The following is a 25,046-nucleotide window of genomic DNA, read 5'->3' as shown; positions in this document are numbered from 1 at the left end:
GTGGCGCCAGCCCCACAGGCAGGAACGCCGGGCCGGTGGCGGGGCTCTGTAGTTGTGGCCGAGGCCCGGCTCCTCCGGCCTCCGAGGCGCACGGCCTGCCTTTCAGACCGTCTGTGTGGGGGTTAGCGGAGACAAGCGTAGGAAGGGCCCGTTTTCGGGAGCTGGAGGGGGCAGGTGTCTGCAAGGCCTCCAGGGAGGGTCCTGGGCCCCGGTGCAGCTGGCCTGGCCACTGCTGGTGCCATGTCCACATCCCCCTGGGGCCAGGACTGGAGCGGGGGTCCTGCCTGCCGTCCTTGGCTGTCTGTCGTGTTTTTAAGTGGAAACAGATGGGAGGCCGCTGGAGTCTGACGGCCTCCTGGTCAGGGTGCAGGTCAGTGGACAGCCCTACCCGAGGCCTGGGGATGGGCTGTGCCTCGGTTGTTGGAAAAGCCCAGAAGGTAGGGCGGCTCAGCCTGCAGTGGCCTCGCGCTGTCAGAGGAGCTTGGAGAGGGCAGACGTGCACTGGGAGGTCGGGGACCAGGCCCACAGTGGACACTGCCTGCCTGCCGTCCTGGCCGCGCCGGCCTCACTCCTGGGGCATGCAGGCTTGTCCTGGAGCGCTGCCCGGCGTGGGGACCGGGGAGGGTCTCCTGGGGAGGAGGGGAGGCCAGGACCCAGCCAGCGCCCCACACGCACTGGAAGGGCCTGGGGACAGGACCTCCTGCCTCTGACAGGGCCCAGAGGCGTGGCTCAGGGTGCTGCCACCACCTCATCTGCCGTCTGTCGTCCGTCCGTCCGTCCGTAGGTGGCTCTGGCGCCCTGGCCTGGGGGTGCGACGGGCTCGTCTGGGCGCGAGGCTAACGCTATGCTGCCTTTCCTCCCGCGCCGTGTCCGCAGGTAACTAGGATTTCTACCTCAACCGCGAGACTATGCAAGGATGGGGCGGGCTGCCGGCGCGGGGCCCCCCGCAGGACGGCGAGGACGGATGGAGGCCAGAGGACAGGCTCTACTGTGAATCAGCGCCGCGCAGAGCTGCGGAGACGGCGCGCTGGGGCCTGGCTCCAGCCTGTACTGTCGATAGTCTTAGATAAAGTATTTATCGTTTTTTAAAAAGTATAAATAATTTTGACTTATTTTATTCCACCGAAGTCGTGAAGGCAACCTATCGAGAGATGTAGATACTATATTATATGAGAGAATATATGTAAAGACATCGCCGAAGGACCGGCCCACCGCGGAGACGCTGGCAGCCGGCCCGGTGCTATCTCGTCGCCAGGCTCGCGCCTCCACGTGCTCTTGGTGCTGACTCTCGAGGTTGACCACGCCAACGCCAGGCCCTAGCGCCTGGCGTGTTCATTCCCGCCGCTCTTCCCATACCAAAGGCGGCGTCTCCGGTGGAGGCCCGCCCCGCCCCGCCATCACTGTGAACGGCCTCGGCTCAGCCCTCGGGATGGCGCCTTTGGCATCGGAACGGCAGTCCTGCGCGGCAAGGCTGCGGTGGCGGAGCCTCGAGGAGGGGACCCGTTCTCAGTGGTGCTTGTGAGGAGGGTCTGGTACCCGACTCTGCTGCCTGCCTGGCTGGCTCACTCGTGTGACAGGCGCATTTACTTTGTACGTCTCCGCTCGCCCTGGGCTCATGCCGCAGCCCCCCCCCCCCCCCCGCTGCAGGGTCGGCTCCTGTGGTGGCCGGGGACGCAGGCGGGTTAGTTGTGGGTGCCTGCTTTGTCTACAAGGGAGTCACGCTGACAGGTGACAGTATTTTATAGAGAGGTGATGAAAATTTATAAATTTCATAGACGGACTTCATTTATTTTTAGACTGTATGACGAATACACAGTAAACTAAAGAGAAAAGGAAGAAACGAAAGTGAGGGGAAACCCTCCCGCCTGTTCAAGTGCACAGCGGCACTGGCCCAGGGCCCTCCTGCCCACCCTGCTGGGGTGACACCTGCTCCACCCGAGCGGCCACCGTGGTGCTTGGGAAGGGATGCGCTGGGGGTGGCCGGGCAGGAGGGCTGCTCCCTGAGGCTCCGAGGTGGCCGGTAGGGTTCTCGGTCCCTCGAGCACAGCACCTGTGACCGGTCCTGGGTCCCTGGGTGGGGCAATGTTGTCTGTGTGCCTCCCGAGAAGTTCTCGGTCCCCCGAAAGGGCCAACATCGGCCAAAGGTGGGCGCCCCAGCGAGGGCTGAGTATGGGCAGTCGGAGCCCCATCCTCAGGTGTCTGCCACCCAGGCGGCACCCGTCAAGGAGCGCGGGAGGGTGGGCCTCTGTGTGGTGGCCTAACGTGAGCCTTCCCCGGCCTGGCCGACTCCACGTACCCTTCAGAGGTGGACGCCACGGGTCCTCTGCCTGCCCTTGAGTGGGGTCAGTGTGGTGGCCGAGGCCCAGCCCCGCTTCCTGACCCCCGGGACGCAGGCCACAAGGGTCAGAGAGGGCCAGTGCGCTGCCTGCAGCCACCTCTACACTGTGTGGGGCAGCAATCAGGCTAGAGACGGAGCCTTCCTCCTGTGACCGCCCGCCCTGCCCCCCTTCCCCCCAGGTCGGTGCTCCCAGTGCACGACGGTGCTGTCCTGACCCCCGGCCCCCGGCCTCTCCAAGAGGCTCCCCTCCCCGTGTCAGGAACACAGGGCTCCCGAGAAAGCTACGGCGCTGCCAGCGGAGCCCCCATCTGAACAAAGGACACTGTACACAAACACTGCGTCACTTCGGGAGGACCACCGCGCCGCGTCTGTCCTCTGCACGCACGCGCAAGCACCAGGGGACGGACGACCCGCGCAGGGCCTGCCCCACAGCGGGGCCCAGCTCGGCCTCTCCACACCCACCCTCCGGTCCCAGCCTGAGCGCCGCCGCTGACGCCAGCCACGGGAGTAGGGCGCCGGCTGGCGTGCGTGGGGAGCGGCCCTGCGGGAGCCCCACCGCTGCTGCCGATGCGGGTGCTCCAGGTCTGACGGCTGCTGTCGCTTTGCTCAGGAAAACCTAACAACTAGGACAGCCTCCAGTCAGGGGATGTGTTCTCTGTTCAGCTATGAATCGTGACCTATTTAAGAACCACCACCCCCACCCCCCCGACTGCCCTTATTTATCCTGCCAGCCGGCCCGTCTACAGTTAGGACTGTTTGTTCTCATTTACACATCCATCCACGCTGGCTCACGCATCCCTGCCTTGGTTTGTAACGGAGACGGGCTTTGCTTTCTTGTTCTGGTAGCCTATGTTTCAGTTGGGGCGCTGGCTCCACCCCCTCTTCCCAAGGGAACCCCACTGCACTGCGTTTCCACCTCTAGACGCTGTAATAAAATACCTGTTTTCACTTGAACCTGGTCTGGTGGCAGTGTTTCTTCCCGACCGTGACACGGCAAGGTCTTGGAGCGCAAAGAGGGTCCCGGGCCGTGATAGCCATCCCCAGCTGGGGAGGATGGTCACTCCCAGCAGAAGCCCCACCTGCTCCGGAAGGCAGGCCCTGTGACCACAGCAGACAGTGAGCCCCACCTCAGGGAGGCCCAGCCCCTCCTTCAGGGCCAACACCTGACTAGGTCAGGCCCACCCAGGGTGGGCCTCCTCCTTGACTAACTGAAACTGACTGCTTGGGTACTTTTCACAACACCAACAAAACCATTCCCGAAGTCCCGCCTGCACTTGGACGGAGGCCTGTGAGCCCCAGAGGCCCTGTGGGCTGGGCCCCAGCCTCCCTACCTTTCCTGGCTCTGGGTTCTAGGCCTCCTCTCCTCTGTTCCTACTGGGCACTTAAACCTTGAACCTGGGCAGGGCTTCACTTCCCTTAGGACCCCGCTGTGACTCTGCGGGACCGGCAGCCTGCGGAGGACAGAGGTCCCTCACTGCATTCACTGCACCGCCGTCCCGTGTGAAAAAGAGGTACCTTTATTTGAACAGCAAAACTGGCCACCTGAAAGGCGCACCTTCCAGCTCTGCCCAGAGGCGTCCGGCCGGGGCCTGCCCCTTCAGCAGGAGAATTCACAGCAGCCCCAGCATGGGCCCACGCCCTTCACAGCATCACCTAATGTTGTACATTCAGCCTGCACGGGGCAGGAGAGTTGCACCAGCCTCAGGCACCTGCCAGGCCTGGATGGACGCACCCAAGGGGCTGGGCACAGCTCCTGGGAGGGGACACCTGTCCCCTGGCAGCAGCATGTGGCACTGAGGTGCCAAACCAGTCCAGTGGGTCCCAGAGCATCCAGAAGGGGCTTGCTGGGTTGTTTCTTCAAAAAGGCAGCCCCTGTGGGTCCTGGGGCTTTTAAAATCTGTAAACCAAGACACCTCCCACGACAAATCCAGGCTTGGCCAAGAAACCGGGGACCCAGGGAGGGTTCATCCAGCCCCCAGCAGGAAAGCTGAGGAGCCCCACACCCAGACTCATGCCTTCAGGCCGCTCAGCTGGAACCTGGCCTCCTCCGATATGCCGAACTGCTCCAGGGGATCCTGTGTGGGTGGATGATGGCGGGGGTGGGGTGGGGGGACGGCATGAGCCTAGGCCCAGAAGACCCCCAACTCCCACCCCTGCACCCACGCGCACCTTGCCAGTCATCTTCTGGATCTCATTCCGGTAGAAGATGAGGCTCCTCCGCATGAACTCGTAACTAGGGAGGAGGGCGGTGTGAGTCCACAGGGCCTGCCCCGCCCCTGCCCCAGGCCCTCAAGGCGGCCGCACCCCACCTGGCTCGATGCACCCCACCTGGCTCGACGCAGAGCAGCCATCCACTCTTGACACTGCTCCTCACTGCAACACTCAAAGTGATACTTTCTCTCTGGGTCCTCTAGAAAGCCTGCGGAAGGAGTAGCCCCCATCTGTCCCCGCTCGCTCCCACCTCCCCCCCACCCAGCCCTCAACTTCCTCTTGCCATTGTCCACGACTGTCCCCTTTCCAGCCCCAGCCTGCCTGGGCCCACTGCTTCCCACCAGCTGGGCGTCGGTTGAACTGTGTCCCCCAAAAGATGTATGTTCGAGTCTTAAAAAACATGAGACATTTCCCAGGACTATGAATCTATCCGGATGTGGAATCACCGTAGGTCTAAGTAGTTACAAGCAGTTGAGCTGAAGTCACGCTGCACTAAGGTGAGTCTCTAATCCAACAGGACTGGTGTTCTTAAGAAAAGTGAAACCTGGACACGACCACACAAGGGAGAAGATCCCATGAAAAGGAAGGCAGAGATGGAGTGAAAACGGTCGCCAGCGACCCCCCCAGAAGCCGGGAGAGAGATCATGGGGGCAGATTCTCCTTCAGAAGGAACCAGCCATGCCAACACTCTTTATGTCACACTTCTTGCCCCCCAGAACCGGGAGAAATAAATTTCTGCTGTTTAAGCCCCCTAGTCTGTGGCACTCTTGCAGCCTCCCCAGAGGACTAGTTAGTAGCTCCGTCTTCGCCTGCAGACCCCACCCTCTCAAGACGACCCAGGAGAATCCTCCCAGTCCCCCAGCACAGGGCCCTGATCCCAGGAGAAATGAAACAATTACAGCGAGGCATCCACCCCGAGAGGGCAGCGCTCCCCAACAAGACAAGGGCGGCCTCTGGGGTAGTGCGCTCGGCCTGGGCCCCCACCCAGAGGAGCCAGCGCGAGTGGGGCTGCCCGGGACACTGGACTCAGCTTCTGGGGACTCAGGCGGGGCCGCGCCGGGGTGGAGCGGGGCGGGACGGGGTCAAGTAGCCTCGCCCCAGGCCGCACTCACTGATGGAGAAGCCGCTGGGCTCTTCCTGAGTGACTCTGCAGTGCTCCAGCAGCAGGGCTCCGACGGGCTAGGGGCAGACAGGGGCATGGGGGCGGGCACCGGGAACCTGCCCCCGCCCCGCCCCCGACTCCACACCCCGCCCTCCACCTGCGGCCGCCCCCCCCCCAACTCCGGACCCCGACCCCGACCCCAACCCCAAACCCCGCCCCCGCCCTACCCGCCGCCTTACCTCCGCCTCGTCCGTCCGGAAGTAGAAGAGGAAGTTGACCACCAGCTTCACCAGCCGCCGTTTCACCACTGCGGGAACAAGGCGGGCTCGCGCGGGTTCCGCGGCTGCCCACCCCCGCCCCCCGGCCGCCCGGCCGCTCACCGCTGCCCTTCTTGGGGCCCCGCATGCCCAGCTCAGCTGCCATCTCGGCCGGCTGCCGGGACAGCGCCTGCAGCTCCTTCTCGTTATAGCGCATGGCGCCGCTGGGACCCAGAACGCGGAGCGCTGGGCCGCGCCCTCCGGGCCGCCGTCCTCACTCGCGCCGCTGCCGGCGCCAAAAGAGTCCCACGGCGTCGTCCCGGAAGCGCGGCCGGAGCTACCACGCCTGCGCGCTCCCGGGCCGCTCAGCCTGTCCTTACACCGGCGAGTGGCAGAAGCGTCCCGGGGGCCGCCGGGGCCGAGTAGAGCCCTCGTGGGGCGCACAGAGCAGTAGGCAAGATGGACGGTTGTCATGTAACCAGGCAACAAGGTGGACCCGGGGTGGAAACGATAAAGCACCCCCACGACCTGTAGCGCCCAGTACTCAAGAAAACAGGCGGACGGGAGTGGGAGACGAGAAGCAACTCGCTATCCCGCGAGAACTGGCTCCGCGCGAGTTTGGCCGACCATGACAGTGAGAGCCGGTGCGCACGCGCGCTTCGGCTTCCGGCCTGCACTCCTGCTGCCCGCTGTCCTCCAGCCTCCGAAGCGTCTAGCCCGCGCCGCTGGGCGGGTCGGGCATGCGCACACGGAAGACCCCGCCCCGCTTGCCCTCGGAAGTGCTTCCTTAGCCCGCGGCGCGCATGTGCAGAACGAAGTCGGCGTGGCGGCAGAGGTGGTGGCCGAATAGGCGACGGCGGTGCGGCCGCGGGTGAGAGTTAAGAGCCGCGGGGGGCTAGGGCGGCGACCGCGAGGGGCTCCCTGGAGGGGAGTGGGCGAGGGGCGCCTCGGCAGGGGCGCGGGCTGGGGGCGGGCGCCGGCTCCCCGCCCGCGCCCGGCGCTGGGCAGGCCCGACCCCCCACAACCCCGCCCGCTAGGAGCTCCGGCTGCAAAGGCCCATTGGGTCGGGTTGGGTCAGGTCGGGTCGGGTCGGGTGGCGGCTCCCGTGGCCCGGGGCGCCTTCCCTGCGCCCCTAGGACTCGTCCGTTGGCTTGCTGGTTCTGTGGTCCGGGAGTCATCTGGATAGGGGTGACGGCGGCCCCAGTTCCAGGCCCACCGAGTGGAAAGGAAGGTCCGGAGGCGGAGCGCCCGGCACCGCGCCCGAGGCCACCAGAGCCCGTTAGTTGGGCCCGTTTCGCAAGCGAAGCCCCGAGGTTAAGTGACTTCCCCGCCTGTCAGTCTAGGTTTCTTATACCATTCTTCCTCCTGCCCCCCAAAGCTCATTAACTTCTTCACCTTTCCTATTCGCCTGATTTTCTTTGCTTGTTGTTAAACCTTTGTACTCAAAGCGTTTTCATCTCACACGCCTAGCGGTTGTATTTTCCCACAGGTTGAAACAAATGGATGTCTTTTTTCCTTTCCCCCGTGGAAACTTCTCTCTCAAAGTTGTCATCCTCCTGCTCCGGTCGGGACTGGAGCCCCACCTTGCAGCTGAGTAGCTGTCCTAGAACCTGCTGTCCGGGCTCCCCTGGGCTGGCTTGTTTTCATCTACTCCCCTTCCTTTCTTCCATCAGAGCTCATCAGGTAGCTTTTGAAGAAGTCGACTCATTTTTTTTTTTTTTTTTTGCGGTACGCGGGCCTCTCACTGTTGTGGCCTCTCCCGTTGCGGAGCGGACGCGCAGGCTCAGCGGCCATGGCTCACAGGCCCAGCCGCTCCGCGGCATGTGGGATCTTCCCGGACCGGGGCACGAACCCGCGTCCCCTAGCATCGGCAGGCGGACTCTCAACCACTGCGCCACCAGGGAAGCCCTCGACTCATTTTTTTATATTGAGCTCTCGGTTAGCTGAAAACGGCTTCATTTACCCTCACAGGCAGAAGGGTGGGTGTAAAGTTCCAGATCAAAAGCCCCCGGTGGGAACTGTGAAAGCATCGCCCGTCTTAGGAGTTCCCTGCTGTCCTGAAGGGTCTCGTCCCGTTCTGGTTTCCGACCTCTTGTTTCTGATTTTCTTTCTGTCTAGTAGAAACTTTAGGTTTTCATTAGTGCTGTGAAATTTCATGGTCTCTTCGTTTGAGAGTGTTTTTTTTTGGTTTTGTCTGAAAATTAGCTTGTTTCAGTCCTGGGGTATTTTCTTTTATTTCATAGGTTATTCCTTTGATGATATTCTCCACGTTTGTTCTTTTTAATTGTTATTTTATGTGGGTCTGTAGTTGATTTACGACATCGTGTTAGTTTCAGGCGTACAGTAAAGTGATTTATACACATACATGTGTCCGCTCTTTTTCAGGTTCTTTTCGCATATAGGTCATTGCAGAGCATTGAGCACAGTTCCCTGTGTTATGCAGGAGGTCCGTATTGATTATCTTTTTTTTGAATAAAGTTATTTATTTTATTTATTTATTTTTGGCTGTGTCGGGTCTTTGTTGCTGCGCACGGGCTTTCTCTAGTTGTGGCGAGCAGGGGCTACTCTTCGTTGCGGTGTGCGGGCTTCTTGTCGTGGCAGCTTCTATTGTTGCAGAGCACGGGCTCTAGGTGCGCAGGCTTCAGTAGTTGTGGCTCACGGGCTCAGTAGTTGTGGCTTGCGGGCTGTAGAGCGCAGGCTCAGTAGTTATGGCGCACGGGCTTAGCTGCTCCGCAGCATGTGGGATATTCCTGGTCCAGGGCTCGAACCCGTGTCCCCTGCATTGGCAGGCGGATTCTTAACCACTGCGCCACCAGGGAAGCCCTGGTTATCTATTTTAAATATAGTAGTGTGTCCACGTTTCATCCTGTTTTCAGTTCGTGATTTCTAGGTTCTTGTTTTGCCTCTTATTATTTTGCTATTATTGTTATTGTTCATTTTCCTGTTCTTCATTATGAAAGCCTTCTTTGACTCTTACATTCAAGCGCTCGTATTCATTGTTTTGTCAGGTTCATCACGTATTTACTTTTAAAGGTTTATTTTTTTTTTAACTTTATTTGTTTATTTATTTGGGCTGCACCGGGTCTTAGTTGTGGCATGCGGACTCTTAGTTGCAGCATGGGGGATCTAGTTCCCCGACCAGGGATGGAACCCCAGCCCCCTGCATTGGGAGCGTGGAGTCTTACCCACTGGACCACCAGGGAAGTCTCAGGGTTCGTCTGGTTTTAATTCACCGCGCTCACCTTTGGCACCTGTTCTAGTTTCACGATGTGGTAACGTCTCCTGTCATCCGGGAGGACGTTAACATTTTCTATTGATATTTCCACCAGGTTTCTTTGTTCTCTGATACACATGTTTCTTTGCGTCTGTTTATGTTAAGTTACCAGTCTGCATGGAGAGTAGTGCTTCTCATCTAGCGAGCTCAGTGGGCCTGGCAGAGGGCTGGGGTTTGGGGAGTGTGGGGGCCCCCAACCGTCAGTGTCTGAGAATACTGTCTCTGGTGCTCTCTTCCCAGAAAAGACTCCTGATCTCCCCTGGGCTGGGAGCACCAGCTAGGTCTCCTGCCTGCTGGACACAGACCAGGGGAAGGGGTGTTGCCTGCTTAGCGGGTGGGTTTTTTGTTGTCTTTTTTTTTTTGGCTGCATCAGGTCTTCGTTGCTGTGTGGGCTTTCTCTAGTTGCGGCGAGCGGGGGCTACTCTTCGTTGTGGTGCGTGGGCTTCTCATTGCGGTGGCTTCTCCTGTTGTGGAGCAGGGGCTCTGGGTACGCGGGCTTCAGTAGTTGTGGCGCACGGGCTTAGTTGCTCCGCGGCATGTGGGAACTTCCCAGACCAGGGCTCGAACCCATGTCCCCTGCATTGGCGGGCGGATTCTTAACCACTGCGCCACCAGAGAAGCCCTAGCAGATGAGTTTTGATGGACCTCCCCCCTTTTCTCTCTGGCCTCATCTCAGTCTCTGATAGCTACTGGCACTCACTGTAACGTGGTGAGTGATTAAGTACTTGCTTGCGTTTGGGTTTCCTGAGCCAGTCGGATCCTCTCCACAGGTGCTCTCACGACACCTGTGGCGCGCATTCCCGGCTAGGACAAGAGCTTGTTCTGGCTGCTTGAGGAGAAACTGGGCTCCCCCCAAACTGACTGGAACTCTTGGCTCTGGTAGTGTTTTGCCTTTACCAGTTGGCGGCTCTGGGTGGACTTGGCGTGAAATAAAAAGTCTAGTCCTGGGATTCTGCAGCCTCACCATATGTGAGGTTTTTGTAAACTCATCAAGTCACACTGCCGGTCGATGGCACAGCTGGCTGGTGCCTGGACTGTTAGTTTCCTGTGGTCGGTGCAGCAAACCACCACCGACTTAGTGGCTTAAACGACCTAAGTTCATGATGCAGCTCTGGAGGTCAGGAGTTCATTGTGAGTCTCACTGAGCTTTATTTCTTCTGGAGCCTCCAGGGGAGCATCGGTTCCGCCTTTTCCAGCTTCTAGAGGCGCTGCATCCCTGGCTCGCGGCCCCTCCTCCATCCTCACAGCCAGCAGCGCAGCATCTCCCGTCTCTCTCTGCCTCTGACCCTCCCGCCTCCCTCTTATGAGGACCCTGTGATGACACTAGGCCCCTTGGGGAATCCAGGGTCCTCCCCTTCTCAGGGGCCTTAACTTAACCCCACCTGCAAAGTCTCCTCTGCCCCATGAGGTGACACGTCCAGGAACCCTTGAGATTGAGATGGGGTCATCTTTGGCAGGGGTCATAGTCACTCCTGGGCCCCATCCTTGTGAATTTACCCCAACAGAGACAAGATGCCAGGGGCCTGGGGCCAGCATTGACCAGTGGGAAAGGGAGTGTAAGATGAGAGAGGTTACTGGAGGTTGGGTCTGAGCTGAGCCTGAAGGAGGGTGGGAAACAGTGGCTGGGCTGGAAGAGACATCAAGGGCTCGGGAGAGCCTTCCTCAGCCGCGAACGAGCCGTGAACATCTTGTGCGTTAGGTAGTGGCGGGGGGATAGGTTGGTAGGTGTGTTCCTTGTTTCCAGCAAATGTACAGCTGAGCCAGAGAAGCAGAATTTAGGCTGAGAGAAGTAAGTGTAAGACAATCAGAAAGGGAATTCAGAGGAGGGAGTGAACAGCATGGGCTTGGGTGGTCTGGGGAGGCTTCTTGGAGGAGGTGAGACTAATTAGTGAGACCTTGGTCTCATTTTGCCCTTTGCCATTTCGGGTCCTTGGGCCTTTGCACAGGCTGGGGGGACTTCCTCAGTCCACCCACAAGGTCACCTGGAGATGCCCTGTTTTTCCTTCTTCCTCATTTCCATGTGCCTGGCCCATAGTGGACCCTCGGCCACTGGAAGAGACTTGGTAAAGCGTGGACATGAGGCTGAGAGCTGCGAGAGCAGGGTGGGGGATGAGGCTGAACCAGGAGGGCGAGGCCTCCTGCGCAGCCTCACAGCCGCCCCTTGGCCTCCACAGGTTTCCTTTCTGGTCTGGTAGAGCCCCAGGGTCCTCACCATGGACTTCCAGCATCGCCCCGGAGGCAAGACCGGGAGTGGGGGCGTGGCCTCCTCCTCTGAGAGCAACCGGGACCGTAGGGAGCGCCTCCGGCAGCTGGCCCTGGAAACCATCGACATCAACAAGGTACACGTGCCCTCCCACCGCCTGTGCCCACCCTGCACCAGGGAGCTTCACCTGGAGTGGCAGCTCTCAGTGTCCACCAGAGGCCGGCTGCTGTTTGTAGCCCCACGTTTGAAGGGTCTGTTACCACAGGAAGCTATACTTAGCCAGAGGTGTGGGGAGGCGCCAGTGGTGGGGGCCCTGATGGCACCACGGGCAGCGAAAGACAGCAGCTTATCCGTACAGAGCTGTAGGGAGACAGGCCTCCGCCTCGGCCCTGGGGATACGTATGTGGGTCCCCCTGGGCGCTGTGGGGTGTGCAGCAGCATCCCTGCCCTGCCCCCGTGCCAGATGCCAGGAGCTCCCCAGTCACAGTGGCCACAGATGTCCCTATATGTCGCTCAGTGTCCCTTGGGGGGCGGAATCACCTCCGGTGAGACCCCAGGGATAGGGATTCCACTGACCGCAGGAGACTGGGTTCCATGACCATCTGACCTCTGTGGTCCTGGGATGCTGTACACATTTCAGTCCACACCTGAGTGGGAGGAAGAGGAGGTGATACAGATGATGGGGGCCCACCTGGTTTACACCAGCTGAGCATCGGGGATTTATCCTGGTGTCCAGTGTGAGCAGGGAGCAGACCCAAGTTTTTCGCGAATAACTGACTAAGGGTTTCTCAGCTTGGAGGTGCGGCCGGGTCATTCCCTGGGGCGTGGGGGCCGTCACGGGCGCTGTTGGGTGTGGAGCAGCACCCTCACCTCCACACTTGATGCCAGGAGACCCCAACTCGTGACAACGACTGACGTCCCCAGACATTGCCCAGTGGACCCTGGAGGCAGAGTTGCCCTCGATGTGCCCCTTGGTGTTCAGTGTATAGGTCCTCTTAGACTTTGAAATGCCCTGAGGTGTGTCGAGCCCTCACCGTGTGCCTGATACTCCCAAAGCCCCTCAGAGGCCTGGCCTGGGAGGTCAGTTCTGTTACTCTTCCCATTTTCCAGATGAGGAAACAGAGTTGAGGGTGGGATTGTCATCGCCAATGACGACATGGTCTCTGGGCGGTGGAGTTGGGACCTGAACCCCTGCCGTCTGCTCTGCGCCTCTTGAGTGGTCACCAGTTGGCCCTGGAGCCCCTGCCCCACTCACGGGATGTGCAGAGACAGGGCCTCCTAGGGCCTCGGGTTGGCCCGCTTGCTTCTCTGCCCGCGTCCGGCTGTGCTGCGGCACGAGGAGTGCTGGCCTGATCGGCGCCATGGAGATGGATGAGCAGCGGTGCTGTTTCGGCTCTGCCTCCTGGACCCCAGACTGCCGAGGACGTGGGGCCAGGGCTCCCGGAGGACCCTTCCCCGGAGCTTGCTGCAGGGGCGCGTGGTCAGCCCCAGCCCCACCCAGTGGACTCTGCGGTGCTGCCTTGGGGGCTCCTGCTTGTCCTCTGCGCCCCCTCCCCCGCCGCGAGCGTTTGCCCTGAAGAGAGTGGTGTTCTCTCAGCACCCGCCAGGGGCAGCCGTGCTTCTGCGGGGTCCCCAGGGCCCCTCCCTCCCACTGCATAACAAGCGTGCTTCCCTCCGCAGGACCCGTACTTCATGAAGAACCATCTGGGCTCCTACGAGTGCAAGCTGTGCCTGACGCTGCACAACAATGAGGTGTGGCCCCGCCCCTGCCCCACCCCGCCCCACCTGTGCTGCTGTGGACTTGCCGAGTCCTTCAGTACCGGTGGCACCGTTGCCACAGATGTGTATCTGGGAACGTGGGGACACCCTGGGACGTTCCACGTCAGGATCGGGGTCGTGAAGTCTAGCCGGTGTGGCTCTAGTTTGCGCCTTTGAAGCAGGCGAGAGTCTGATGCTCCCTCACGCTGGGCCCCTCTCTTGGCACCAGTAGGTCCCTTTGTCCCTTTTCTCGTGTGGAGGACGTGCTTTGTTTCTGGTGGTTGCCAGCCCCGGACGGCAGCACTGAATTGAACAGCCTGATACGGGAGGGTCTCCCCGCGACATTGGGGCTGCTCATCCTCCGGGGAGGACCGTCCTAGGCGTGCTGTCCCCGGGGGTCAGAAACCGCCCCCACCACCGGCCCCCGTTGAGAACCACTGATTCGCGTGTCTCATCCCTGGGGCATCGTGGAGATGGAATCACATGATCACTCCCGGGTTTCCCCACCACTTCCAAGCAGTGTCCACAGCCCACACTGCACCCCAGCAGCTGCAAGACTGCCCGCGTTGCACCCTCCGGAGGCCCGCCTCACCCCCGGCTTTTGGGGGTCTCGTTCCCCTGTGTGCAGACCCACTAGCGCTCGGCTACTCAGCAGCGATCGGGTGCCTACGGCACCTCCCCACTCGCTTTGCCCTGAGCTGTGCGTCCCTCTCCCGTTCTAGGGGAGTTACCTCGCGCACACCCAAGGGAAAAAGCATCAGACCAACTTGTGAGTACCTCACGCCCCTTCCCATACCCGGCGCTCACCCCCACCAGAGCTGTCACCTCACTTGACCCCCGTCCCCCCTGACCTCGAAGCTCCAAGGTTGGCTGGGGCAGGGCAGGGGGGTGGCACTCCTGGCACCTGGGCCTATGGCCTTGGCGGCCTGTGTGGAAGGGCCTCAGCCCCATGTCCGTCCCACCTGCAGGGCCCGGCGAGCAGCCAAGGAGGCCAAGGAGGCCCCCGCCCAGCCGGCGCCAGAGAAGGTCAAGGTGGAGGTGAAGAAGTTCGTGAAGATCGGCCGCCCGGGCTACAAAGGTAAGGATGCTCTGTGGCCTTGGCAGCCCCACACCCATCCACACCCACACCCACACCCACACCATCCGCCTCTGGGGAGTGTCTCCACTTGCTTCCTGTCAGAGGGCTTTCTTCCCTGGGGGCCGGGACCCGCCTTCCCACCGTGAACTTTCACGCACATGCCGGAGGAGGGGCAGTGTCGTTATTCTTTACGCTCCTAGCAAAGGTGGGTGAGCTTGTGGGACGTGAGCGCGGGCCCTGGTGTGGCTCTCTCCTCTGACCACGGAACTGGGTGCTGGCTCTTCTTCACCTGAGGAGAAAGGAAGGGGAGGGGGAAGGTCTGCGCGTGCAGCAGCGCCTGTGTCGCCTGGTTCGGAAAGCCAGTCAGGCGGCCCAGCTGGAGCCCAGGGGTTAAAGGGGACCGTTTGCCGGGGGGGGGATGGCAGGCCACCTGGTAGGCGTCCTGCTAAGGTGGGGACATCCTGCGTGTGGCTGGCATTTCGGGGCGTGGCGTGCAAAGGCCCTGGGTGGGCCTGCTTGGTGAGCCAGGACAGGGATGGCACTGTTTCCCTGGGGAGGCCACCACAGGCTTTCTGGCCAGTCCAGGCCATCTGGCGTCTTCCTGGCTGTGGCGGGGAGAGACTGAGCACCCGTATGGAAAGCAGCCCAAAGCCACAGAGCTCTGGCAGTGGGCACCCTCTCCCAGAAGTGGGGGCACAGTCTTGACCCTCACACTCAATGCTCCCCAGGTGGGGGGGCGGGCAGTGGGGAGGCCTCTCTCCCACCCCCACCCCCACCCGTGTGATCTGGGGCAGATGGCACCCGGGGTGCAGCCCTCCCAGCCCTGGGTGGTGCCCATCCAGCTGCGGATGGCTCTTGTGCTTCCCCAGCCAGGTGACCACCCCCAGGCCTGCTCCCCCGTTTGTGGGTGGTGTTAGGCCAGCCCCAGGGCCCCTTAGCTGGTCCTGACACCTCCTGTGTTGCAGTGACCAAGCAGAGGGACACGGAGATGGGTCAGCAGAGCCTCCTATTCCAGGTGAGCAAAGGCTGGGGACCCAGTTCTGAGGGGAGGGGCTCCCTGAGAGGCGGTGCTGCCACCCGGCCGTGTCCCCACAGATCGACTACCCCGAGATTGCCGAGGGCATCATGCCCCGCCACCGCTTCATGTCCGCCTACGAGCAGAGGATCGAGCCTCCGGACCGACGCTGGCAGTACCTGCTCATGGCCGCCGAGCCCTACGAGACCATCGCCTTCAAGGTAGCGCACTGGACCCCCGAGAGGTGGGGAGCCAGCCGAGGAGTTTGCTCCATGTGGGCAGCTGGCCTCTAGCCCACTCCAGGATGCCCCTTCCTGCCAGGGCCAGGGGTATCCCTCTGGGCCCTTGCCTCTTGAGAGGGTGGCAAAGGACAAGGCAGCGCGAGGGCTGGGGGCTGGGCGTCCGAGGTGGGTGTCTGCCTAGAAGCAGAGACCCCTGACATGGCCCCAGCAGTAAGGTGTCCCTGCTGCTGGCTGTTCGTGGATTCCATGACCGGATCTGGTCCCCAGATGAACGTTAATGGCATAGCGTAGATCACAGCTTTCTCAGGGTTGCAGGTTTGCTGAGCGGTGGAGCAAGGACATCAGTCGACTCTGTTACCCCCAAGCTAGACCCTGTTCCCTCACAGAAGGGCCTCCTCAGCCGGGCCATCTCGTGGTCCTGAAGGCCCGTCTCTGCCCCCTGCTCCACCCCACGCAGGTGCCAAGCAGGGAGATTGACAAGGCTGAAGGCAAGTTTTGGACTCACTGGAACCGGGAAACTAAGCAGGTGAGTCACTGCAGGTCCAGGCAGTTGCCGAACCTTCTCCCAGCCCAAGGCCCAGGGGCCGCGCTCAGCCTCTCCTTTCTGTCCAGTTTTTCCTCCAGTTCCACTTTAAGATGGAGAAGCCACCGGCCCCGCCGAGCCTCCCCGCAGGGCCTCCTGGGGTGAAGCGGCCCCCACCCCCGCTGATGAATGGTTTGCCCCCTCGGCCACCACTGCCCGAGTCATTGCCCCCGCCCCCGCCAGGAGGCCTGCCCCTGCCCCCCATGCCGCCCAGTGGGCCTGCGTCCTCGGGGCCCCCGGGCCCTCCTCAGCTGCCCCCACCAGCTCCCGGTGTCCACCCCCCAGCACCAGTGGTCCACCCCCCGGCGTCTGGAGTGCACCCCCCAGCTCCTGGGGTCCACCCACCGGCACCGGTGGTCCACCCACCAGCATCTGGGGTCCACCCCCCTGCTCCGGGGGTGCATCCCCCAGCCCCGGGGGTCCACCCTCCAGCACCAGGGGTCCACCCTCCAGCCCCCGGGGTCCATCCTCCCCCATCTGCTGGGGTTCACCCCCAGGCCCCAGGGGTGCACCCACCAGCTCCTGCAGTTCACCCCCAGGCCCCGGGGGTCCATCCACCAGCTCCCGGGGTCCACCCCCCAGCCCCAGGGATCCACCCCCAGCCTCCTGGGGTCCACCCCCCACCTCCTGGGGTCCACCCATCAGCTCCTGGGGTCCATCCTCCAGCTCCTGGGGTCCATCCCCAGCCTCCTGGAGTTCACCCCTCAAATCCCGGGGTGCATCCCCCAACTCCCATGCCTCCGATGCTGAGGCCCCCGCTGCCCTCCGAAGGCCCTGGGAACATTCCTCCGCCTCCCCCCACCAACTGAAAAGCTACCCCTGTCCCAGCAAGTCTGGCCTTGTTTTCGTGTGTTCCGCCCCCCACAGTGAAGTTGTTTTTTGTACAGGGCTGGGCCGTGTTCCCAGAGCCCATTAAAGAGTCTCTGCTAACCTTGGAGTGCACTGCTGTGTGGGCTGGCTGGTGGGTGGGTGGGCCGGCCGGCAGGCGAGTGGGCGGGAAGCACCCACTCGCTGTGGGTGAACACGCACGGCTGCCCTCTGCCACCTATGGGGGTGGCTCAGGGTCGGGGCCCCACCAGGACCCCAGGGGGTGGCTGCTGGCAATGCTGTGCCCTGGAGGCTGCTGGGTGAGGACAGACCCTGCTGGCCAGCAGTGGGTCTGGGGTCGCCCTCTGGGAGGAGAGCAGAGCAAAGGCTGCTCGCTCTCCTTGGGGGTCTCTGTGGGCCCCGAAGGCGTGGTGAGCGAGCGTGCAGTGGGTGTGGGGGGTCGCCCCCCACCTACCCAGTGGTCCTGTGGGGCAGGGGCTCTGCACCTCTGCCCTCCTCCAGCACCCTCTACCCCCCCCCCAAATTGTTGATCGTTTGGGCCATTCACTGCCTGCTCACATTCCTGCTCCTGGCTGTAAAGGGGAAAACTCGCCAAGGACATTTTGACAAATGGGTCACAGGCCACACTTTGTAGCACTGGTGAGAAGAAGATAGATAGGCAGCTGGGCCGGAACAGAAGGGGCTTTCAGGAGGCTGCCGGCCTGCCTGGGCTCACAGCGGGCACTGGCCCCCAAGGTCACATCCCTGAAGGAGATAGGGGCCGCCTTCTGGCACAAACATTCTTGCTCCCCCATATAAGCTGGGGCAGCCCGGCCCCTCCAAGCTCCCACGATGCAGGGTCCACCTCTTTCTCAGCTGGCCCTGGTGCTGTTGGCAATGGGGGCCCTGCTGGGGGCCAGGACCCTCAGGGGAGAGGTCCCCAGCACCCCGGCCCTGCCCAGGGAGCCAACCCCAGGCGGCGGAGGCGGCGGGCTCATCTTGCACCAAGACTGGGACTGGCCACCCCCTGGCGTCTGGCCACCAGGCAGCCCTCGGGACCCCCTGTGCCTGGTGACCCTGGATGGGGGTGGCAACAGGAGCAGTGCTCCCCTGCGGGTGGTGGGGGCCCTGAGCAGCTACGAGCGGGCGTTCCTAGAGGCCGTGAGGCATGCCCACTGGGGGCCCCGGGACCTGGCCACCTTTGCAGTCTGCTCCCCGAGAGACAGGCAGCCCGCCCTGCCCCATCTCCAGCAGCTGCAGGCATGGCTTGGGGGGCCCGGGGGGCGGCGGCTGGTGGTCCTACATTTGGAGGAAGGTACGTGGGGCCCTAACCCGGGGGCCTGGGCGGGGGGCCGGCTCTGGTGCCCCGGGGTGGGAGAACCCTCGGGAAGTGGAGGCTGATGGCCACAGAGGTGGGTGATCTTATCTTTGCCCTGCCTGGGGCAGCAAGTCCTCCTGCAGTGCCTGGGGAGGGTCCCCTCTCCGCGGACCTGGGAGCCACAGGGGGCAGGGCCAGCACAGCCTGAAGGTCCAGCCGAGGAGGGCCCCTCCCCCCACTCCCCGACCAGGCTGCCCAGGGGGCCTGTCCCCAGGGACCGCTGGCCTCAGACACACTACAAGGAAGGGCTTTACCCCAGGACATCCCCAGACCAAGAGACCCCAAGGGCTCCACCCCACTGCCCACAGTGTCTGTCACTTCTCCCAGGCCACCCGTGTCCCAAGGAAGCCCTACACCTGGGGTCCAGGGGCGTCAAGCCTCTCCCACTAGGTTCCGCGGGGCTCTGGGTGGGGTGGGAGCTCTCCCTCCTGCAGGACTGGGACAGGCTTGGGGGAGGGGCTCAGGCGTCCCCTTCCCCACTGTCCTGGCCGCAGTGACGTGGGAGCCGACACCCTCGCTGAGGTTCCAGGAGCCTCCACCTGGAGGAGCCAGCCCCGAAGAGCTGGCGCTGATGGTGCTGTACCCAGGGCCTGGCCCGGAGGTCACCGTCACCGGGGCCGGGCTGCCCGGCACCCAGGTACCAGGGAGTTGAAGGGGACCTGCCCCTGGGCCACCAGGAGCCCTCACTCAGGGCGAGGAAGGGGTTACGGTTTTGTTGATTTTTTTAACTGGGTTTAACAAAAAGGCTGCAAGTGCCCAGGTTGGAATTTTGAAGGGATGCTAAGGGCAGCAGGCAGAGCAGGGCTGGCGCCCCGCGCGCCCACTGCCTGGCTGAGCCCCCATTTCCGCAGAGCCTCTGCCTGAGCCGGGACTCCAGCTACCTGCCCTTGGTTGTGGGACGCCCCGAGGCGGCCTGGCGCGGGCCTGGGCTCGCCCTGACCCTGCGGCGCCGCGGAAACGGTAGGTCTCGCCCAGACAGGGACAGGGATGCTGCGGAGCGTGGTGGGGACGGCTGTCTTCGACCCCCAGACTCCCGGCGCTGAAGCAGCGCCGCGTACGCGCCTCCCCTCGCAGGTGCGCCTCTGAGCACCGCCCAGCTGCAGGCGCTGCTGTTCGGCGCCGACTCCCGCTGCTTCACACGGATGACCCCGGCGCTGCTCCTGCTGCCGCCGCCGCGGGCTCCCACGCCGATGCCCGCGCAGGGCCAGCTGGACTCGGTGCCCTTCCCGCAGACCAGGTGCGCGCGGGCCCGGGCCTGGGGGCGCGGGGAGTTGGGGGCGGCGCAGCCTTGCGCCCTCATGATCCCCCACTCTGCCGTCCAGGCCGTCCCCAGAGCCCGAGGAGGTGCCGCCCAGCGCCGATCCCTTCCTGGAGACGCTCACGCGCCTGGTGCGCGCGCTGCGGGGACCCGCGTCCCGAGCCTCGCCGCCGCGTCTGGCCCTGGACCCGGGCTCGCTGGCCGGTTTCCCGCAGGGCCAGGTCAACCTGTCGGACCCCGCGGCGCTGGAGCGCCTGCTCGACGGCGAGGAGCCGCTGTTGCTGCTGCTGCCGCCCACGGCAGCCACCCCCGGGGTCCCCGCGCCACTGCAGGGTCCGGCGTCCGCGCTGTGGGCCGCGGGCCTAGCGCGCAGGGTAGCCGCCGAGCTTCAGGCGGCGGCCGCGGAACTGCGCGGCCTCCCGGGGCTGCCGCCCGCCGCCACCCCGCTGCTGGCACGCCTACTGGCGCTGTGCCCGGGGAACCCGGTCGGCCCCGGCGGTCCGCTGCGCGCGCTGCTGCTGCTGAAAGCGCTGCAGGGCCTGCGCGCCGAGTGGCGCGGGCGGGAGCGGAGCGGGTCGGCACGGGCGCAGCGCAGCGCCGGCGCCGCGGCCACCGACGGGCCGTGCGGGCTGCGCGAGCTGAGCGTGGACCTCCGCGCCGAGCGCTCGGTGCTCATCCCCGAGACGTACCAGGCCAACAACTGCCAGGGCGCGTGCGGCTGGCCGCAATCGGACCGCAACCCGCGGTACGGCAACCACGTGGTGCTCCTGCTGAAGATGCAGGCCCGCGGCGCCGCCCTGGCGCGCCCGCCCTGCTGCGTGCCCACGGCCTACGCCGGCAAGCTCCTCATCAGCCTGTCCGAGGAGCGCATCAGCGCGCACCACGTGCCCAACATGGTGGCCACCGAGTGCGGCTGCCGGTGACCCCGCGCCGTGCTCCGGCCGGCCCATATTTATTCGGACCCCTTCATCGCTCCCAATAAAGACCAGAAAGCACGCGGTTGTGGTGTCCGTGCATGTCTGGGGACAGGCGGAGGCCTCCTTCCCCCATTTCTCCTCTGGCGGGCAGGGCCGCGTCCTCCCCGTTGGCACCCACTGCCTCCCTGCCCCCGCCCCCGCCCCCCCCCAGCCGCCTAAAGCTCCCCATCCCTGTCACTCAGGCCCCAGGCAGGTTCTGGAGTCCAGGCACAAAGGAGCAGGCGATGAGGGGGACCACAGCGCTCGCTTTATTTGCTGGAACTGCGGGGCGGTCGAGCAGAGGTTCAGGGACCCCCGCGCAGGACCCAGGTCTGGCTCAGTCCCGCCCCTTGCCCGCGTGGTGCTTCTGGCGGCCGGGAGGCCGGTCCTCCTCATCGGGGCGCCGCGGGGAGGCCCAGGCCTGCCTCTTCCTATGCTCGGGGTCTCTGGACTCTCCCGCCCATGCCCGATGGCCCCCTTCGCGCGCCTCCCAGCGTCGGGGTAGGGCCTCCCCGGCAGCCCGCGGCCTCTCCTCTTTCCGGGATCTCTCCCTCCTCGGCCTCTCTTCCTTCTGTGGTCTCTCCTTCCGGGGCCTCTCCTTTCTCAGCCTCTCCGCCTTCTTCCGCCTCTCTTTGGGCCCTCGGTCGGCAAGCGGCACACGCTCCTCCTCAGCGGCCTCCTCAGACTCCCCTTTGTCCTTCCCTGCAGCCCCGCTGCTCCTGGGAACCGCGGTCCTTTCCTCTACCTTCGCCGGGGGCTCGAGCGATCCCAGTGGGGGGGTCCAGGCCACAGACTTTGGCTGCAATGTGGACAGTGTGGGGTGGTGGGGTCGGCACAGAGTTCCACGGCCCAGGCCCCTTCCCCCAGTGAAGGCCCCACTGACAGGTCACTTGAGGAACTGCTTACCAGGGGTGACGCTGGCTCCTTCAGGGACGAGCTTGGCGGGACCCACGGCTCCGGGACCCACGGCTCAGGGACAGGAGCAGGGGCTTCCGCCTCCCCCGCCACGGCCTCTGGGAGGGGACGGGAGGGGATGCGAAACAGCCTGGCCCAGGGGACCGACCACTGCACACCGTCCATCCCCGCCCTTGCCCCCAGAGACCCCTCTCCCTGGGGACATGCAAGGGGGCCCAGCCGGACCCCACCGGGTACGCTGAGGCTGGGCTGGGTCCCTCCGAGCCCTGGGAAGGGGTTCCGAGTCTCCGCTGCTGCGATGACCTTCCCTTCAAACCTCCCTCGTTCAGGCTGCAAAAGGATGCTCCCGTTTCTCTGAGGGACGCAGGAGCGCCCGCCCTGGCGCACAGAGAAAGCAGCACGCTACCGAACGGGGGCGCACTCGCCCATCCCGGGCCTACAAGGCCCGGGGTGGGAGTCGGGGGGCGATGAGGGTCGGTGACCGGGAAAGGGAGGTGCACCGAGGTCCTTGCTGGGGGGTGGGGGGGCAGGGCTCCTCTTAAGGTCTATGGGAGGCGGGGGTCAAAGCTGGTGCTGGATAGAGGGACTCGGGCGCGACCGTCGGGGTGCACAAGGTCAGTCTGTCCCTGAGCAGGAGGTGCACGGGGCGGGGGAACCCCCCCTCACTCACAAGGTCCATACTGGGGGGAAGGGGGCGCGCACGGCCTAGAGTGGGAGCGCACAGACCCGCCCCCTGGGCTGTCCGCGCTTCCGGGAGGGAGTAACCACGTGCTGCGGCGCAGGCTCACCTCGGCACAGCTGGAAGGCGGAGCCCAGCAGCGCCACGAGCGAGGCGAGCACCAGGCACTTGTTGAGCGTCAGGTGTCCCCAGAGCAGCTCCTCGCTCAGGACCGGGGGCGTGGGCGGCGGCTGCGAGGGCGGCGCGGCCTGCGCCTTCTTCTGCGCGGGGCTCCGGGGGCCTGCGGGAGCAAGTGCGGGCTGGGCGCAGGCCGCGTGGGGCCGACCCGCGGCTAAACTCAGCTCTGCCCTGCCCGGCTGTGCGGCCCTGGGCCGAGGAACTAAGCCCTGAGGGATTGGCCGCTTCACTGGGATGCCGAGAATATTCTAGAAGATAATTAGCTGAAGCTTAGTGGCACCTAAGCTGGTGTTATCATGAATTAGCAGAGGCTCCCACAGCCCACTGAGTTACGGCCTGTGACACCCAGACACCCCCCAGTCAGGAGCCCCATGCACGCTATCACCCTGCCCCCCAGATCCAAGGACCCAGCCCAGGACCGATCCCCCACCCCCATGCTGGTCCACACCCACCCCCCCACGTCACCCCTGCCTCCCGGAAACCCACTTGCTCCTGCTTTCAGCCTCTCCTTACCCGGTCCGGAGGCCACTTTGTCCATAGGCTCCTTTTCTGTTTTCTTGGGCCAAGCATCCACACCGCCTGCGGGGCTGCCCTCAGCTGCCGGCTCCTGAGAATCCTGTGGGGAGTAACATGTCATCCTGGGTGTTTCCCTAAGGGAGACCAAACCCTTCCAATGGGCTGCAGAAACGCACCCTCTTGGCCAACATGTCCCCTACTCTAGGGGCACCCTGGGCTGAAACCCCAGGGCCCCGGCTACTCACACGGGGCCAGCTGCTGGAGTCGGCCAGCCTGGATGTCGCTGTTGGCAGGAAAAGAGGGACAGTCACAGTCGTGGAAACCCCCAGGCTGATCCCACCCTCCGCTCAGTTCTGCTGGGTGAGGGGCAGGTGACTGCTCCCGTTCTGCAGATTAGAAAGCAGACAGACGCAGAGGCAGCCTTGCATGAAGGCACACAGCACGTCACTGCCAAGCTGGGATTCAAACCCTGACCTGTGTGGCCCAGCACCTGTGTTCTCTGGGCTCTTTACAAACCCCCGACACACTAATGGACACAGGTTGGAAATGGGGGGCATGGTTTAAGTCAGTCCAGTGTGGGAGGCCAAGTCCTGGTCCCTGAAGGTGAGCCACCTGGCTCAACAGGAGGATGGGGGCGTGGGCTTCATCCTGTGGTACCCTCTTGGCTACCTTGAGCCCTGTCCTCCCGGGGCCGACCTGGGCAGGGGTCAGCCAGTGCAGAGAGGTCCTCGTCTACTTGGCAACTGCCCAGGCCTCCATCCAACTCCTCCAAGGCCCTGGTTGTCATGGAGACGTCTGAGAAGCAGCAGGTCCAGAGTCTGGCTTGGGGGGGAGGGGGAAGAGGCAGCCTGCATTTGCTGAGCCCCTGGTATGGGCCTGGGCCTGGGCCTGACCTGGGGAGAAGGGGGCTCCCTACCTCCCCACACCGCCTTCCTTGTCCCTCTGCCTGGAGCCACCTTTCCTAGGTAGCTTCACACGCAGGGCACGACCACAGCCCTCCGCCAGGCACTCTCCCTGCCCCCCTCAGGCCTGCCTCAGGACCCCTCCTGACAGGCTGCTGGGCTGCTGGGGCCCAGAGTGGGCTGGGTTCTGGCCATGGTCGCACAGAGGTGAGCAAAGAGCCCAAACTGGAACCCTTGGCTCCAGGGTCGGCTCATGTTCTCAGAGACCAGCGACTATTTTTATCCAGTGCCTGAGGCCAGCAGGACAGGCCAGTGTGGGGCCCAGCCCCTCCTAGGCCCTTGCCCTCCTGGGGTCTCCCTTTGGACCATCCTCACCCCCTATTCCTGGCACCCAGCCTCCCCCCAGACACCCTGGGTGTAGGAGCTCAAGCCCCAGCAGCCGGGACCAGCCTGGTTCTGGCCTTGGCAGGCAGGGGCAGGGGTCCCGGGCCTCCAGACCCCAACGCTGGGGTCGCCGCCTCCTCTGGCCGTCTCTGCTCCCATAGGGCAGATGAAGAAACTGAGGCTGGAGGTGGAGCCGTGGGCCAGAGGTTGTGCAGAGCTGGAGCCAAACCTGTCTGTTGGCTTCCACAGCCCTGCTCTTTGGGGTCCCCAGGGTCTCTGGTGCCAGCGTTAGTGTGACCCATCCCTGGGGCCAGAGCAGGCCGTGGGGAAGGGGCCCAGTGGGCCAGGGGGTGCCCCTAAGGGTGTGTGTGGGCAGCCACAGGAGTCGGGGACCCCCATGGACCTCAGGGATGCCCTCCCAGATCCCAGGGACCCCCATCTCTGCCCAGGCCTCCCTCTGCCCCTCTTACCCCACTGTTGCCACGCTGGGCCTGGTGGACAGGATGGAGCATGGGGAGGGTGGCCCCAAGACAGACAACAGCAGGTGGCTGGAGGCCGCGAGGTGGGCCAATCAGCTCCTCAGCCGCCGCGGGGGTGGAAGGAGGGCTGGCCTGAGGTCCCTGCTGGGGCACATCCCCACCTCGGAGCAGGGCCAGGCACTGGCCCCACCCCCATGAGCACAAAGCCACCACCAGGCTGGCCGCGGTGACTCTGGGAGCATTGCTTCCTCTCTCAGCCTCAGAAAAGAGGGTCCCTGGGGGTGGGAGCACCCACAAAGCGTGGTCACCTTGCCTTTATGAGCACCTGCTGCGTGCCTGGCTCAGAAGCAGCTAAACATCCACGTCCCTGTGGAGCCGGGGTCTATCAGGGAGGGCTTCAGGGAGGAGGATGACACCATCGAAAAGAAGCCAGGCTCTGCTGGCTGACGCGGGTCAGGCACAGCTCAGAGGCCTTGGTTTCCTCATCTGGAAAGTGGGGTCGTTTCCTCTCAGAGGGGCAGTGAGGCTCAACTG

At 63.7% G+C, this 25,046-nt stretch overlaps 5 protein-coding genes across 19 annotated transcripts in view; 3 read left to right on the top strand and 2 right to left on the bottom strand.

The window, feature by feature from the left end:
* DOT1L (DOT1 like histone lysine methyltransferase) overlaps positions 1 to 3,397 on the top strand; it is a 57,265-nt gene extending 53,868 nt beyond the window's left edge. For 6 of the 14 annotated variants that reach the window (XM_089905750.1, XM_089905749.1, XM_089905759.1 and 3 more), the window contains one exon: positions 877 to 3,395. Coding sequence is in view for 1 of the 14 variants with exons in the window: in XM_089905754.1 (XP_089761880.1) it covers positions 877 to 884 (8 nt within the window). In the remaining 13 variants the exon portion in view is untranslated. Of the gene's footprint in view, positions 1 to 876 lie in introns of all 14 variants that reach the window. The other 8 variants (XM_030764495.2, XM_030764494.2, XM_089905753.1 and 5 more) reach the window with 5 other exon arrangements.
* Positions 3,398 to 3,834: 437 nt separating this feature from the next.
* On the bottom strand, positions 3,835 to 6,583 carry PLEKHJ1 (pleckstrin homology domain containing J1). Its single transcript, XM_022557585.3, has 6 exons — positions 6,032 to 6,583; positions 5,891 to 5,958; positions 5,662 to 5,728; positions 4,667 to 4,757; positions 4,508 to 4,571; positions 3,835 to 4,413 (listed from the first exon to the last, which is right to left on the bottom strand). The coding sequence occupies exons 1-6, from the start codon at positions 6,123 to 6,125 to the stop codon at positions 4,348 to 4,350; spliced, it is 450 nt and encodes a 149-aa protein (XP_022413293.1). The 5' UTR covers positions 6,126 to 6,583; the 3' UTR covers positions 3,835 to 4,347.
* Positions 6,270 to 16,991, top strand: SF3A2 (splicing factor 3a subunit 2). Of its 2 annotated transcripts, none has more exons than XM_022557579.3 (9): positions 6,270 to 6,779; positions 11,357 to 11,521; positions 13,066 to 13,137; positions 13,866 to 13,912; positions 14,112 to 14,221; positions 15,187 to 15,236; positions 15,317 to 15,457; positions 15,936 to 16,004; positions 16,091 to 16,991. In XM_022557579.3, the coding sequence occupies exons 2-9, from the start codon at positions 11,396 to 11,398 to the stop codon at positions 16,868 to 16,870; spliced, it is 1,395 nt and encodes a 464-aa protein (XP_022413287.1). In that variant the 5' UTR covers positions 6,270 to 6,779; positions 11,357 to 11,395; the 3' UTR covers positions 16,871 to 16,991. The 2 variants fall into 2 exon arrangements, with proteins under 2 accessions (XP_022413287.1, XP_022413289.1); XM_022557581.3 differs by lacking the exon at positions 6,270 to 6,779 and adding an exon at positions 6,818 to 7,221.
* Positions 16,992 to 17,097: 106 nt separating this feature from the next.
* AMH (anti-Mullerian hormone) lies at positions 17,098 to 20,499 on the top strand. Its single transcript, XM_022557578.2, has 5 exons — positions 17,098 to 18,183; positions 18,741 to 18,883; positions 19,098 to 19,206; positions 19,321 to 19,483; positions 19,569 to 20,499. Exons 1-5 carry the CDS (start codon positions 17,721 to 17,723, stop codon positions 20,425 to 20,427), a joined length of 1,737 nt encoding a protein of 578 aa, XP_022413286.1. The 5' UTR covers positions 17,098 to 17,720; the 3' UTR covers positions 20,428 to 20,499.
* JSRP1 (junctional sarcoplasmic reticulum protein 1) lies at positions 20,220 to 23,542 on the bottom strand. The gene is made up of 6 exons (XM_022557622.2): positions 23,417 to 23,542; positions 22,993 to 23,030; positions 22,718 to 22,847; positions 22,164 to 22,334; positions 21,367 to 21,473; positions 20,220 to 21,259 (listed from the first exon to the last, which is right to left on the bottom strand). The coding sequence occupies exons 1-6, from the start codon at positions 23,532 to 23,534 to the stop codon at positions 20,798 to 20,800; spliced, it is 1,026 nt and encodes a 341-aa protein (XP_022413330.1). The 5' UTR covers positions 23,535 to 23,542; the 3' UTR covers positions 20,220 to 20,797.
* Positions 23,543 to 25,046: the final 1,504 nt, after the last annotated feature.

Source organism: Delphinapterus leucas, unplaced genomic scaffold, assembly GCF_059928025.1.
Source record: "Delphinapterus leucas isolate spDelLeu-1000000601 "Yukka" unplaced genomic scaffold, BTC_Dleu_Yukka2 spDelLeu_asBTCV2_sq25, whole genome shotgun sequence".
In the NCBI taxonomy this organism is placed as follows: domain Eukaryota; kingdom Metazoa; phylum Chordata; class Mammalia; order Artiodactyla; family Monodontidae; genus Delphinapterus; species Delphinapterus leucas.
Note: the sequence above shows the minus strand (reverse complement) of the source record. Positions and strands in the feature narration are given on the sequence as shown.